Source organism: Anopheles cruzii, chromosome 3 (assembly GCF_943734635.1).
Source record: "Anopheles cruzii chromosome 3, idAnoCruzAS_RS32_06, whole genome shotgun sequence".
NCBI lineage: Eukaryota > Metazoa > Arthropoda > Insecta > Diptera > Culicidae > Anopheles > Anopheles cruzii.
Genome location: NC_069145.1, coordinates 58566919 through 58580819, shown reverse-complemented (window position 1 = coordinate 58580819; position 13901 = coordinate 58566919). Strand labels below are relative to the sequence as shown.

Genomic DNA, 13901 nt, shown 5'->3' with positions numbered 1-13901 from the left:
TGTGAGTATATTGTTCGCGGTCGAGCGATGAAACAATAACAGAGCGCTTTTGTGAGTTATGCAGAGATGCTGCGTCTTTTGTTGTACTCTGTTCCGGATCCGTTGAAGGTTCTTCATGAAAACTAAAAGTGAACTCATTGTACTGTTATCGGTTGAGCTGCTCTTTTACGCGTACAACTTCCGCAAATTTCAAAGCCTCCCTAAACCAAGTAATACGATATATTTTTCATTTAAACATTGTAAAATTATCTGTTGTTATCGTAACTTCAAATTTCTTTTTAATGTTTTCCACTTTTTATCCAGAATATCTGGCGTACACCAAAATGCTTCTCGAATTCTTGATTTGTGTTTTATGAAATTAAGCAAAATCTCGCTAAAGAAACAACACGTGCCAATGCTCAAGCCAATGCTTCCCACCACCCAAACAATGTACAAATCAGATACTGTCATCTGCCGCATACCCAAGCTTGTGCCACGACCTTCCTCTGTCTCATCTCGATCGCTAAGCCGTGCTCTGGCCTCATTTAATATCTTCTCTGTGATTCCCGCCTCGAAAAAGGTGCTTACATACAGCTGCAAGAGCGCATTGAAAGGTGGATAGTGACAGTCCACCAGCGAGATCAGCATCGGAAATGGGTGGACGCGTAGCCTCGAGACGCGATAAAGGTTGGCAATTTCGGGTCATCTTCGTAGTAGCCGTGCTAGCGAACAACTGCCACAAGCACACGAGCTTCCGGCACGGAAGCTGGCTTCATCGGCGAACGTGTTCCGGAAATGTGGGAGTCCGCTCAGTCCCAGGGTACCATCTGTAATCATATAAAGAGCGCAAGAGGCGTTGATCTGTTCTTCGGTGTCCAGCTCGGAGTAGAAAGCCGGGTTAGAGATGAGTGACACAAGAATCGATCGGTAGCTCGTCGTAAGCACCAGGCAACCAACCATGCAGATGGTTAATAACCGTCGTTCGAAATGACTTCTTGCGAGTCGGTTCGGTGACGTGAGGACACTCTGCAGCAGCATCAGGAGTGACCCCATCAAAGATCGTTGTTGGTAGCGGCGACCACATCGCTTCAAAAGCAACACGACGATGGCCCCTGTCAGCAGGATGCATACCCACGTGGTGGTATCGAAGGGCTCCACAAGGATGTAGCCAATTGGTATAGGACCAGCCCGAGGCACGAAGAAACACGTCGCGTGCTCTTGAGGTCCGAAGGTGAGAAGCGTAAATTGCCACTTCGCCTCGTCCGAAAGAGTCAATAATTGACTCGCCTGAACACCCATCGGTTTCAGTATTGTGGCGTTACGGTGATGACCCAACGTGAGCAGGATGGTCCAAATGACCCCGAGGTTAGCTTCTCCGGGAATGAAGGCGGAACTCAACACATAACTTCGCAAATCACTCAACCCACTGACTGGTGGGTAGATTGAACAGTTAGGCGTCTCGATGGACATTAACCGACCCCAAACTGGATCGAAATAGTACGCGGAGACGGCAAACGAAGTGTTGTATAGTACTACGATTGTGTTGTAGAGGAAAGCTTTCGGGTTGCGTTTCAGCTGAGTGATGGCGTAGACAGGATCTAACACTTCACCCTGGCCATCGATCGCCACAACGTACAGTAAACGTACCCGGTTTGAGAACCCAATTCTGGTTCCGTGATTCTGTAAGTAAATTGAATGTTAACCTTCCAGGACACGGCATCTGTCCTCGGGCAACCCTTGAACTCACCCGTTCATTAAACATTGATGTAAAAACCATAGCACAAGCCGGGCGGTTGGACGGGCGATTTAAATATCGATCACTCGTGAACCTGGGCAATAAAGGAAACCGGCGCATAACTTCGCTGATGAAGGAAAAGTCGTTTAACTGTACGAAGTCTAGTTCCCGGCAATGTTGAAAGTGTGATGCTGCTATTTGGCTCACAAAATTAATCAGCCTCAGGTGGTTGTTGGTGGCCAGGATCGAAGTGGGTGCCAGCCACAAGAACGGTAACCAAAAATGCATCTTTACCAACTGCATTTTGACTACACACTGAACCGAGAACTGAGCTGCCTGCTCTGGAGTCTGATGGCCGTATGCATGATTTATAAGCATTTTTCAAAATTGAAACACGTAATGAGTTTGATGTGAGTAACAGAATAATAAAACAATACTAAGGATGGAACCGATTTATTATTCATGAATTGCTGAACGAATGCTCGTGAACTTTATGCTGGAAAAACCGTGAAAGTAGTACTCTATTGAAACTAAAACAGGAATGTACCTAACGTGTCTTTATTGGTGTCAAGCCAACAGTTATGGCAATCTTTCTCAATATAACATTAAACATAATATGTGTGAAACATTTGCTTACTTCATTTAACATGTATCCATTTAACATGTATTGAATTCAAACGTATTTTGGAAAATGATGTGAAATGTATAACTTTCCAACAAATTACAATGTATTACAACATAATGAAATAGCAGAAACGAAGCGTTGCACGATAGCAGTTTCATTCAAAAGAATGCCACAATCACCCCTTTCAGAATTTTGTCGCGAAAGGGATAACAGGGATGACTGATTAATTTTTATTATGATCCCGTTTCGTAGAAGTACCCACACTGATGCAACGTGTAATAAGAATGGCTTGTCATTAATAAAAAACTTGCAAAATTTCAGTTGCCTCTTGTAAGCCGAAAAGGGACGAGCCAGGGCAAGTATGAAAGAATCATCAGTAAAGGGTTCAACGGTTTCTACATAGCCGTCATACTACGTCGTAAAGCGACCCACATTGGCGCCTTTATGCTGCCCAGCCTGTTTCGTGACGCTTCAAAAATTATGCCCCTGATAAAGGCACACACATTCTACACTCCGGATTGACAAAGGTGTCCTTGAGCACAGTGCAGTGTTGATGGTAGCAAGTGGCAACAAACGGACATGCCGAAAACCCCATCCGTTCTAGCCAACATGTTCCGGATGTCACTCAACAATTCAACGCACGGAGGATGGAGGCAGAAGCAAGAGTATGGTTTGCGAGCCGATGTCACGGTCAGGGTTAGAATAAACTTACCCTCTGGTTGTTGCTAGTCGAAAAAACCACAAACCCAAACCGGAATGGAAAACGAACACAGAACATTGCCAAAGGAATTGTTGATGGAGGCTAAAGGGATTCGTTGCTCTTGTCGATAACAACCAAAAGATAAACGGATTGTAAGAAAATTAACTGGCGAACTATTCGACAAAAGCAAATCTACTAAAATATGTACTAGGTATATTGCAAAATTAAAGTCCTACATTTATGTTTATGGCAAAAGTATGGTAATTGACGTGCAGCGCCGCATGGAGTCAAAAATAAAATACATGTTTACATGCTTATTATTTTACGGAACCTCGGTGTCGAAAGATAAGACGAATAATAATACAACGGACGATCAATAACCTGTATCGAGTACAGCTTGCCAATGCCCATGTCATATGGCGTTGGTTTACGGTATGAAACAATAGAGGACGGAGTAAAGAGTAGTGAAGCTGGCTTTTCAACTTTTGTCATCCCCGTTGAGCCATAATCGAATTCAATTTCAATTTGAATGTTCAACCGCCTATCAGGATAATAGTTTGTGACGATGTGGGCCAAAGTCAGTATTTAATCCGCGTAGAAGCTGTAACTAAGAAGTACCTTAAGGGCATGCTCTGAACCAAATTACATCGTTAGGCAAGGTTTAAAGCCCGGGTTTTAAGAATAAATTGATTAGCTTGTAAATAAGTTTTGAATTTTTATTTAAAAATAAATGTCCTCTTTAATCCTATTACTAAATAATCTTTAGCTTGCCTGCAAACTCGACATTGCATGTAGATACAAAGTACTGACACCATGCAGCATTCGTTCCTCGTTAGCTGGCAGAATAATGACGGAAACGCGGAACCTTTGCAGCCCGGAGCATACTGCAGATGTCTTGCAAGAAACGAAAAACACCAATGACTCATGGACACGTTCAGTCGACCAGAAATCTACGGCTAAGTGGCATTCTAAGGACGAGCAAGTACGACCGATTCAATCGTTATCATTTTATCCGCTATCGCATTTTTTCGTGAAGGGATCAAGCCAATGATTGGCCTCTACAACTGGTCTTCATTACTATAGCGTCTTTCAAAGTTTACGCCTGAATTGAGCCCACTCCTTGCTAGGGTGATGAATTGCATTTTCCGGAAGTGAATTCGAAACGAGAACCCGAATCGTTTCGCATCCGTCCGTCTTCTTCCGGTAAGATGGTTGTAAATGGAAGGCAACAGTTGTGTTCGGTGTGCAACCGGAACAGGAAATCGTTTCGAAGATGCGCCCGGCTTGCTTCGCATTGTACCTAGTATACACCGAGGGGCACGCTAACGAGTAACAGGATCCGGAAAATTCGTTGGAGAGGATATGGTTGCTGGATGCTGAATCAAAAAGAACCATATCCCTGTCATGACCCTGGCACGGGAAGGCTTGGTCATGGTTTGCTCTTTCCAAAATGTTCGCACTCCGATCGTGGGTTTTTCGGTGCGGTAGTTCCAAATAAGAAGGATGAGCGAAGGGCCCCTAATTTTGTAGTCAAGTGAATGTTTTGAAAGACACAGTTTATATTAAACTATTGCCAAACATTTCATGTATATTTAACTAAGCATAACTGTAATTTAATGTGTTAGTTTCGTTTGGTTGTTTATGAAAACTTGAAACCAACCTCTATCATAAATATAAGTCATCAGTCCAATGAATCAAATCAGTCAAACAAATAATACATAAATAATAAACCAACAAACTCACTGAAATACAAAAAAAAACCTCCATGCCTAAAAATGTTTAAAATGATTATTACAATAACAACATTAAATATAATTTCTACGCCAAAGGATTTTACTATATTTTCTTGAATGTAACTTTTCGACTAATGTTATACGTTAAAAAATCATAGCATTAATTTATTTCAATTACTATAAGCTAGAGATGGTCCAGAATTAGATGCTAGAAAAGGAAGGTGCGAACTCATTTCGTTCTTTCAATTCAATCCGACAAACCGACTCAGCTGCGATCCATGCTATGACCTAATAATTACTAATACGGGGCCGTTGCGGAATTTTCGTTGCCTATTTCATTCACGCTTAAGACATTTTGGATTTTTAAGCATACGCGGATAACAAGCCTTATTGATCAGGAGTGCTTCTACAGCAAAATTAGGCCATTTTTTGCAACGAAAATATTGTAAAGCTCCACCGTTAACACATCGGCAAAGAGATTCAAAGAACCTGCAATCTTCAATTTCTATTATTTCACTAAAAGGTAGAGCAAGGATGATGTTTGATATAGAATGATAATTATTGGCTAATTAGCAAGGACTTTTTAGCTTCTTATTTGGGATCAACGAATACCTGTGATAATTTTAATTCTTTTATCATCCCATTATCAAGTACTTGTACTATCAAGTACTATCAAGTACTACATTATCAGTACTAGTACGTTGTAAGTTTTTGCACTACGAGCTAAGCTTCAAGTAAAAAACCAAGAAAAAACCAATTCCTTTCGAAAGTTTTGCTTTATAAATCTATTTGATTCAACAAGCGATTGCGAGCGATAAGTTGGTATTGGTATGATAATCTTGTTAAGCTCATACATCTTTGTTCGTACATAAATGTAAATCTTAACAACTGATTATTAAATTATTCATTCATTATTACATTATTTATTAATTATTTGTTCATTATTACAAGAAGGTTGTCACAGATAAAGTTCTTGTTGTTTCATCCAATCATAATTGCCGATTAAGTAATCAATTATTCTTCATGCATCTGAAATGCAATTTTGCAAACGTGGGGTTGGTCAAAGCGCCTCTAACCGGAAAGCACGTTCTTATTGAGACATTTATTGAGTCGAGCAGAAGATCGTTGCAAACCGTTCGGCTCTGTAGAGTGCATGCACAACTCTCAAAGCTGCTGTTTGAAACATACAAGAATGAGCATCGAGGCGCCAAAACTGCGCTTAAGAGAGTACCAATTTGCATGTTCATCATTGTTGAAAGCATATTGGCATTTTGATTTTCGATAACCGAGGGAATCAAATGATATGAATGTAGCGTCTTGCAAGATTTATTAAGGGAGTAAAGCCGATAAATTTAGGAAATTTACAATCTGTTCGTTGTTAAGAAATAAATCAAGTTTTATTGAAACTTTGAGCGAATCTGTAAAACCTTCGCCGTATGTTAGCGAAAGCTGACAATTTCGTTGCATTTCGACAACTTAAACCAAGCCAATAGTCACTGACCATTCGCTGTTGCAGGTTGGAAGAATTTTAATGAATCGTAAACGTGGACACGCAGTTTGTTCAGCTTTACGATGATGCTGTGCTAAAAATATTTGCCGCACATTGTCACTGTTGTATCATGCTGCACTCGCCGAGTATTCTCAGCTGGGGTTAGCATCCTAATTTACTTTTTTTGCATTGCTCTTTGGTTGCCGTTTTCGCTGCTCTTTCATCCTGAACCGACTCGAAGTGCGTGCGAAGTGTGTGTACACGTGCATATCGGATGCATTTTAATGAGCCACAATCGTTGGAGGTTGTCGCATCTTTATTCTCACTGTAACTTAACCGCAATGTAGCTGTTTGAACTTTACTGCATGCGTGTCATTCGAATTGGAGATAAATCTTCACGTCTACTTTAACATTTATTGAGCAACAGCAATTGAATTTGATGAAAAAATGCAATACTTTCCTTCGTAATGAACAACTTCTAAGTTCAGTGGTTTCGGTGTTCATCGTTTCGAAATACATTTTTGCGTCGACGCAACGCAATCATGAATTCTCACACACGCAACTCATCGTCTCACTTAGCCGAAAAACATCGCACGAATGTTCACACGGTTCACGAACGAGAAGCCGAAGTGAGGTGCCGAAGCATCCAAAGAGAGAACATACCCGAACATCCAAAGAGAGAACATCCACTCCACGAGAGATTTTAGTTTCACTTCACGTTTCACGTTTCACGTTTCATTCGGCCGAATTAGAAAATCTCACGAAATCGCGGTTTGTTGTCGTCGAGTGATCACGCGCGTTTCCTTCGAGATTTGTTAAGGTATCGCTACTTGCTGCAGATAACCACCCTCAACATCACTCAACAGAAAGTGCATCGTTCTTCGGCAACGTTTGTCCGCGAATCGTGACCGATAAATGATTATGGTTCTGGACATTGAACGTGTGAGAAAAGGTATATTGTATTCCGGAAGCCCTGATAATTTTACGTGCGAAAGTGCCAAGCGTGGAAAAGCGAATGAATTGAAAATGTCGTTGAGTTTGTTACGAAAATGTGAAAAAACGAACTTCAGTTTGGTACGATCCCGCTAAAAAGGATTACACGCGATGTTCAAGCTTCACGTCATAGGATTATTGCCAACCAATGCGATTAATCGATTTATCGCAAAGAGCTGATTTGGCACATTAGTTGTGAAAGTTGTACAATATGCTGTAATCGAAGATTAAGATTTACAGCTAGTTATTTTAGATTATTGGTAATTCGATTCTGTTAAAATGATTTCTGAAATGCAAAATTCAAATGAAAAATAAACATTACACACTTTGTGCTTCATTTTGTATTTCAAAAGAAGCATGGCAAAGAAGTGATAAAATTCAGAAAAACTTTACAGAAACAAGTCTTCTTTGCCCTTATGATTTTCTTACGATTGCCGCATTTTGGTTAGCTTTAAGATTGAAGGGAATTCATCAATTTTTTACCGCAAATACTACAATCTGTAGGAAGCTACCGTTTCAGGATATCGTATTGCATTCCTTCTGCTAAATGTCAATTAAATCAAGATTTGATTACATTAATTTGAGCATCCCTGTATGCCGCAATTTCGAACCTTCGTGCTGCTTTTGGGAGATGTAGTTCATTTCTGTACAGGGGAATCATTGGAAATCCTTAAGGTGCTGCTTCTCCACAGTGGTCTCCATAAACAGAACTAACTATGATCGGTAGCAGAAAAATATCTCCTACCGGCAAACCGACCCATAGGCATGAGTTAGCCTTAGGAACCTGTGTGTTTCTGTCGAATGGTCTTCCCCACCACAAAAGGGAGACTTGTTTTGTGGCAAGACAACGGTCTCTGATAAAACGGAGATTCAATAAAATAAATGATTATTTTCGGCTCCATCCTAAGGATCATTGAGCGCAAAGGCCTCCTGGTTCCCATGTTTGCCAGGATGCTTTTGGTGCCGGGATGGGGTCGTGTGTTTCCGCTGCCGTTTCCGGCTCGTGGCCAAGAAAGTGTGTCATGCGTGGTGGAGGAGAAGGCGAGGCGATATTTCGGAGATAAGAACCGAGCTCCAGCTGGTATCTGGAAGATAATGCGTTTAATGGTTTGGGATCGGGACGGGGCATCTGCAACATATTTACTGGACTTATTTACCGAAGTGGGAGCAGACATTCGAACGTAATGAGAAGTGTGGTCGTTGTTCCGGCGAACGCTTTGATGTTTTTTTGTGTTGAATTTTTCATTAGGTAGTTTTTTTAGATTTAAACAACTAGTATTGGGAAATAACGCAATTTTCTAATACTATTAAAATACAGAAAGAACCGTAAGTAGTTAAAAAGGGTTTATTTCATTTGGAATAAGTTCATTGTTTATGGGATAGCTTCATCATCCAGTTTCAATCAACAGAAAAACTTCACACCCAATTTTCGTTAGTCACAAATGAGCATGAACAGGTCCAGCGACGTGACGACGTTGTTGTTGACAGGCCTTGGCCTCCGGTGTATTTTCTATTTCTCCACCATATGATCGATTTCATTCACGCCGTGTCAAAGGAAACGTCAGATTATGCTGCGGTTGGCTTCCCCGTTGCGGTAAGTTGCGGTTTTCGATTTGTTTGAAGATCTTGCATGTGGTTGATGGTAGCACGGGAGATGACAGGTTGTCCGAAATGGATAACTGATATTTTCCACATGATATCTTCAAAAAGAGGCTAATGTTGAGTTGCAATGAGGTTGATATTTTTATGTAACTGCTTTTCAACAACTGCTCCTCATTTGCTACATGCTTTCGGCACATGAATTGAGCACTTTCTATCTTCATCTCGCTCGTCACGTCCTTCCGGTTTGCGACGGCAAGGCCTTCCGCTGATTGTTCGTGGAACAAACTCTTTGGTTTGTGTAGCCAGTTCGTCTCAGATCTCCGTTCGGCTTTCCTTCTATTGTGCACCGTCTTTTGTCCGTTTTATTTGATATCTTCCAAACGCGACCCAAATCGTGGGATTAATGTTTCAATTGCGTGATTCAATATTTGCATGTTTGCTTGGCAAAGGTCTGTCGGCCAGAGGCAGCATCATGTCGCGGCCTTTGATCGTTTTCTTTCGCCTGTAGTATTGGTTTTTACGCCTATGTTGTCAGAAGTAACGGACGAGTGGACGTAGTAAGCGCGAATGCCTTGAAGCGTCTTTATGCTGCGCGAATAACGTTTCATGCATTTCCTTCTCAGTTGCTTAAATCAGATTAAAGACTGCGCAACGGATTATCTTGTAATTTATTTTTCAATTCACTTTTACTTATAGTGGTCTTTTTCTGTTCACTTAAGGTTAAGGTCTCAGGGTCTTAAGGTTTTCACAGTTTCTGGTCAATTAAGTCATATCGTCGAGCGACCTTTTATGATTTATGCTTTTTTAATACGTGTGCAGAACTTGGGTCCAATCGAAATGCAATAGGACGAAAATTACAATCTATTTGAATGATATTTATTTTAGAATAAAGCATCTCGTTTTAGCTTAGACGCAGTTTATTTTCCCATTAGATGAAGTAACAGCGTTGAGGCGCTGCAAAAACAGCTCGGACGAAGTAGCGGATAAACTTGCGTACCATTATGTAAATTGATACCAAGTTTACAATTTACTGGCAGTATAAGAACATTGCGTACATTCAAAAGTTCAGAACATAGAATCGTAAATCTAAATTTGTTCGAAAGAAGACGACCTTCATGGCGAACGGAATCGTCTTGCTCTCCTGTGCCGTACTCGGGTCTGTAAACCTGAAGCACGTGCCGTATCGTTAAATTACTACTTCGGTGCTCTTATCTTACGTGCAAACGACACGCGTAGTTGGATTGAATTCACTTAGTACACCCAATTAACTTATTGCACGCAACGTAACATGAGAAGGTCTGCTTTATTCTCGCTATCTGTATGGTGCAATCGTTGATGTGTATCAATTTCATGCTACCACAAAAACCACCTCATCTCTTGCTGATGCCGCTACTATCCGCTACTTTAACATCAGCAAGATGATCTTCTTCTGTGGCGTAGAGAAACTTTTACGGTACGAGACACGAAGACGGCATTGATGTCCAGAAGTGATTCGAAAGACATCTTCAGTTGGTTGCTTTGCATCTCCCGCCTGTTGACTAAGTTTGAACATTTCCTCGAAAGTCCCGCAAGGTCAGGGCTCGCTACGGGTGACGTATCTATGCAACGCACTGATGCCATCGGTGGCAGTCTTTGCTGCTGCACAAGGTGTGGTTCCGATTACGCGTTAAAGAAGAATACGGTCGTTATTTTGCTGATAAAGGATTGCTGTAGTGGATGGAAAGTACTGTTTCTTCTTATTCGAATCAGAGGAAGGCCTCTCCAGCGAAAAAACCAGCAACTTGAGAGTGCTTTAGAAGACGGTTTTCATTATTCAACTCAACTGATTGGTTAAAACGCTTGCTGTCCAAAGAATTTAATCTCCTCACCATATGCAAATTGAACGCCCAAAACCAATTTAAAACAGAGCGCTATACTATGGAACTTCTTTTTGATTCTTGTTCAAATCGGACAGATAATCGACTTCTCTCATAATGAAGGTGAGTCGACTTACGAAAAAATCGACTCTTCGAAAGAGAATAAAATCCAATCCGATTTGGTGCGTTCTAGGTGTCTTTCTTATCGATAGCGTTAACATCTCGTGAGCAAACACCATTTACACTCTGTACATTCGATTAGTCCAAACGTTAAATTGAGTGAGTGGAGCTTGAGAGAAAATCTTTTCTCAGTTTTCACGAGCTCCCGAAAAGGGCACAGATTTCCAATTGGAAATTGGATTAATTTAAAAAGCTTAAAGCTCAGATTTTTGCAAAAAAAAAACTGAATTATAATGATATTGCTGCAGGATATGTAGTTTGCTACATTTTTCTGTCCATTTTTACCTAAATCATCTTAGATGGACAAACTTGCTATTCCCAGATAATTTGCGTACATTACTTTCAAGCTTCATTTCTTTATTCACGAGTCAGTGTACATCGAAAGAATTTATCAATGATTATCCAATTCCACCATACGCGTCATAAGTTCCACGTTTCCTGCATTTTAAAAACACTATAATGATACTCTTTCTCGTAAAGGATGAGCCAGCCCTTTTCAGAGGGTTCGTCATGGATTATGATGATTGTTAAAAGCCATGACCGTTGCACGCGTTTATCACTGTGAAAAGTATTAATTTTATGCAAAACCCGTACCTTCAGTAAGAAGAAACTCAAACATGGTCTGTCGGTGGTCCATAGGGATGATTAAACTCGGCAAACAAGCCACACACACTATTTGACGAACGTCGTGACCATACCGTCGACGAACGTCGTGGAGATGTTGTTGCTTACGGAGTTGATTGGGGCCTTATTACCTATAGAAATTTATATTCCAAATTTGTGTTACCGTATCAGCTTGCTGTCAGTCTCTGCACAGCATGCATGCATTTATGTATGGAACCCATCGATCCATGAAACGCGTCTACGTGTGTGGTCAACGAATAGTACAATGAATCGTTTTTTTTTTTAAAGGGGTTAGTTGGTACAACTCTGAACCTTTTTTTTTACTATAACATTGGTTTGTTGTATGTTGCTCCAATAAATCCCCAGAAAGTACAATGGGACCCATCCACATCAATTCTTAAACCTACCCACCGAAACTGGATTTATTATTTACTATATATCGTAATAATACCTAAAATATTTAGTGTTTTACCCGAGGTGGCTTAAGTGTGCAAGTCGAGTAAAAGGTCACCAATGTTCTCTCAAAGGTCACCATGGGTCGGCATTTGAGAAAGCATGACCAGAGTTTTATGAAGTAAAGTTTTTCGAGTGTCATTCTGCGACGGCGATATTTCCAGACGGCGTCTTCAAGGACAATGGTTGGTTAAACCTGTCGATAAGAATGATGCTCATTACGGGATTTTCTTGTGAGTTGCGTCTGTTTTTCAACAGCTTTAATTGCAGGGAAAAGCTACAGCTGGTGCTTGGGTTTGTTCAGTTTTGCCGAAAACGTTGTCTGCGAAGACAGAAGTGTAGAAGACGTTACGTGTTTTTCCATACCCCAGAATCATTGCTAATCACTTAACAAGTTTACATTTCTTACTTCATTGTTTGATCATCATCTCCAAGGAACACTGGTACGTCCTCGTGCTCCTGCTGGGTTTGTTTTGTGAGAGAAGACCATTTCTTCCTCGTTAATTTACTTCTTCCGCTGGAGAGCAGTTTTCTGGGCAATATATTGGAATCAGCAGCCTCAACAGCATCGCCGAGTTACTAATTACAAGTCTTTCTGTACTAATGATCGATCGTTACTTTGGAATAGTTTTGCCCTTCGGCTGCCTTAGAAATTATTCGGTACGGGTTTGGTGTAACGTGTAACGAAACGATGGTCACAGCTGTGAATTCGTACTTTCACGCGAGCGTTCATTAACCCCTAATGTTATTAATGAGGATTTAATCGATTATTATTACACATAAGAAACCTTATGTGATTATGTGAAAAACGACGGTTCAAGCACGTGCGCCGTTTGAAAGTGATCCAAGTAATGTCCACGAAATCCGTTCATGATTAGGAATAGATTCCTCGACGACTCATTCTCGAACACCATATCCATACCATACACCCTTTTATTAATAATGGGTCGCTAACAGCTCATTGATTTTATTTGCTTCGATAGGTAATAGGAAAAAGCGTCGCCATTTATGTCGTAGTGCGCCATTCGCGTTTCATTCGTAGCATAGTGGAAATTGATGGTATTACAACGATTGTAACTTCAGCAAACCAATCGATGCTGGTATAAATGGAGTTTACGATATGCGGTGGTGCATTGGTTATCGAGTGCATTACGAAGCGGACCAAATAAATAACCCAAATAAAATATTAAAAAACGCTCAAGCAAGGTCTTTGAGATCTCTAAAACCTCAGGTCTATTCAAACTATTCTATTCATGTCTACAGAAACTTTTCTCTTTTCGCGAAGATAGTCTTAGATACATCGGATGAAAACAGTCTACTGTTTGGAAGGACCAGTATTCTGAGCTACAGAAAACACAAACCATCAAAACACGAATTGGAAGTATTTGAGAGATCTACAGTTTATCAAGCCGTCACGGTCGTGTTCAGTTTTTTATACAGACATTTGGAAGTTCCCCATTACTGTTTTGCCTTGCTGTCGACCCCAAAATTGGAGACGAAACAATGTGGATTACTTCTTTCTTATGTTGCTTCCTGTAAAGTTTCCATTTATGGTTCCTTAAACTTCGTGAAACCATTGAATGCAATTGCAGATGGTGACTTCCATTGCTCACTCACTCAGGTTTATGCTAGCATAACGATTATAATCATGCTTAATTTGCCAAATTTAAATAAATGAATAAATTATCCCTCGTCGTCATTCCATTTTCTAGCTAAGGGGTTTTCAATCTGATGTCTTTTGTGATCAACCGGACGTCGATGTTGTTGGTTAGCTGCTCCAATTTTCGGGTTCACCATAGCCCGAGGAAGCCAATTTGTCCTCTCAACACCCGAAGGATCAGCGGTACAGCGAGTAGTTCATGTGCAAAAAAAGGATGAATCGAAACTCCCTACATGTTTAGGATTTGATAAAAGATTTGCAGAGGTTTTGTT

At 40.7% G+C, this 13901-nt stretch overlaps 1 protein-coding gene across 1 annotated transcript; it reads right to left on the bottom strand.

Moving 5' to 3' along the window:
* Positions 1–255: 255 nt before the first annotated feature.
* LOC128270679 (uncharacterized) lies at positions 256–1741 on the bottom strand. Its single transcript, XM_053008090.1, is given in 2 exon segments — positions 256–1659; positions 1727–1741. Coding segments are annotated over 2 exon segments (1419 nt in total).
* Positions 1742–13901: the final 12160 nt, after the last annotated feature.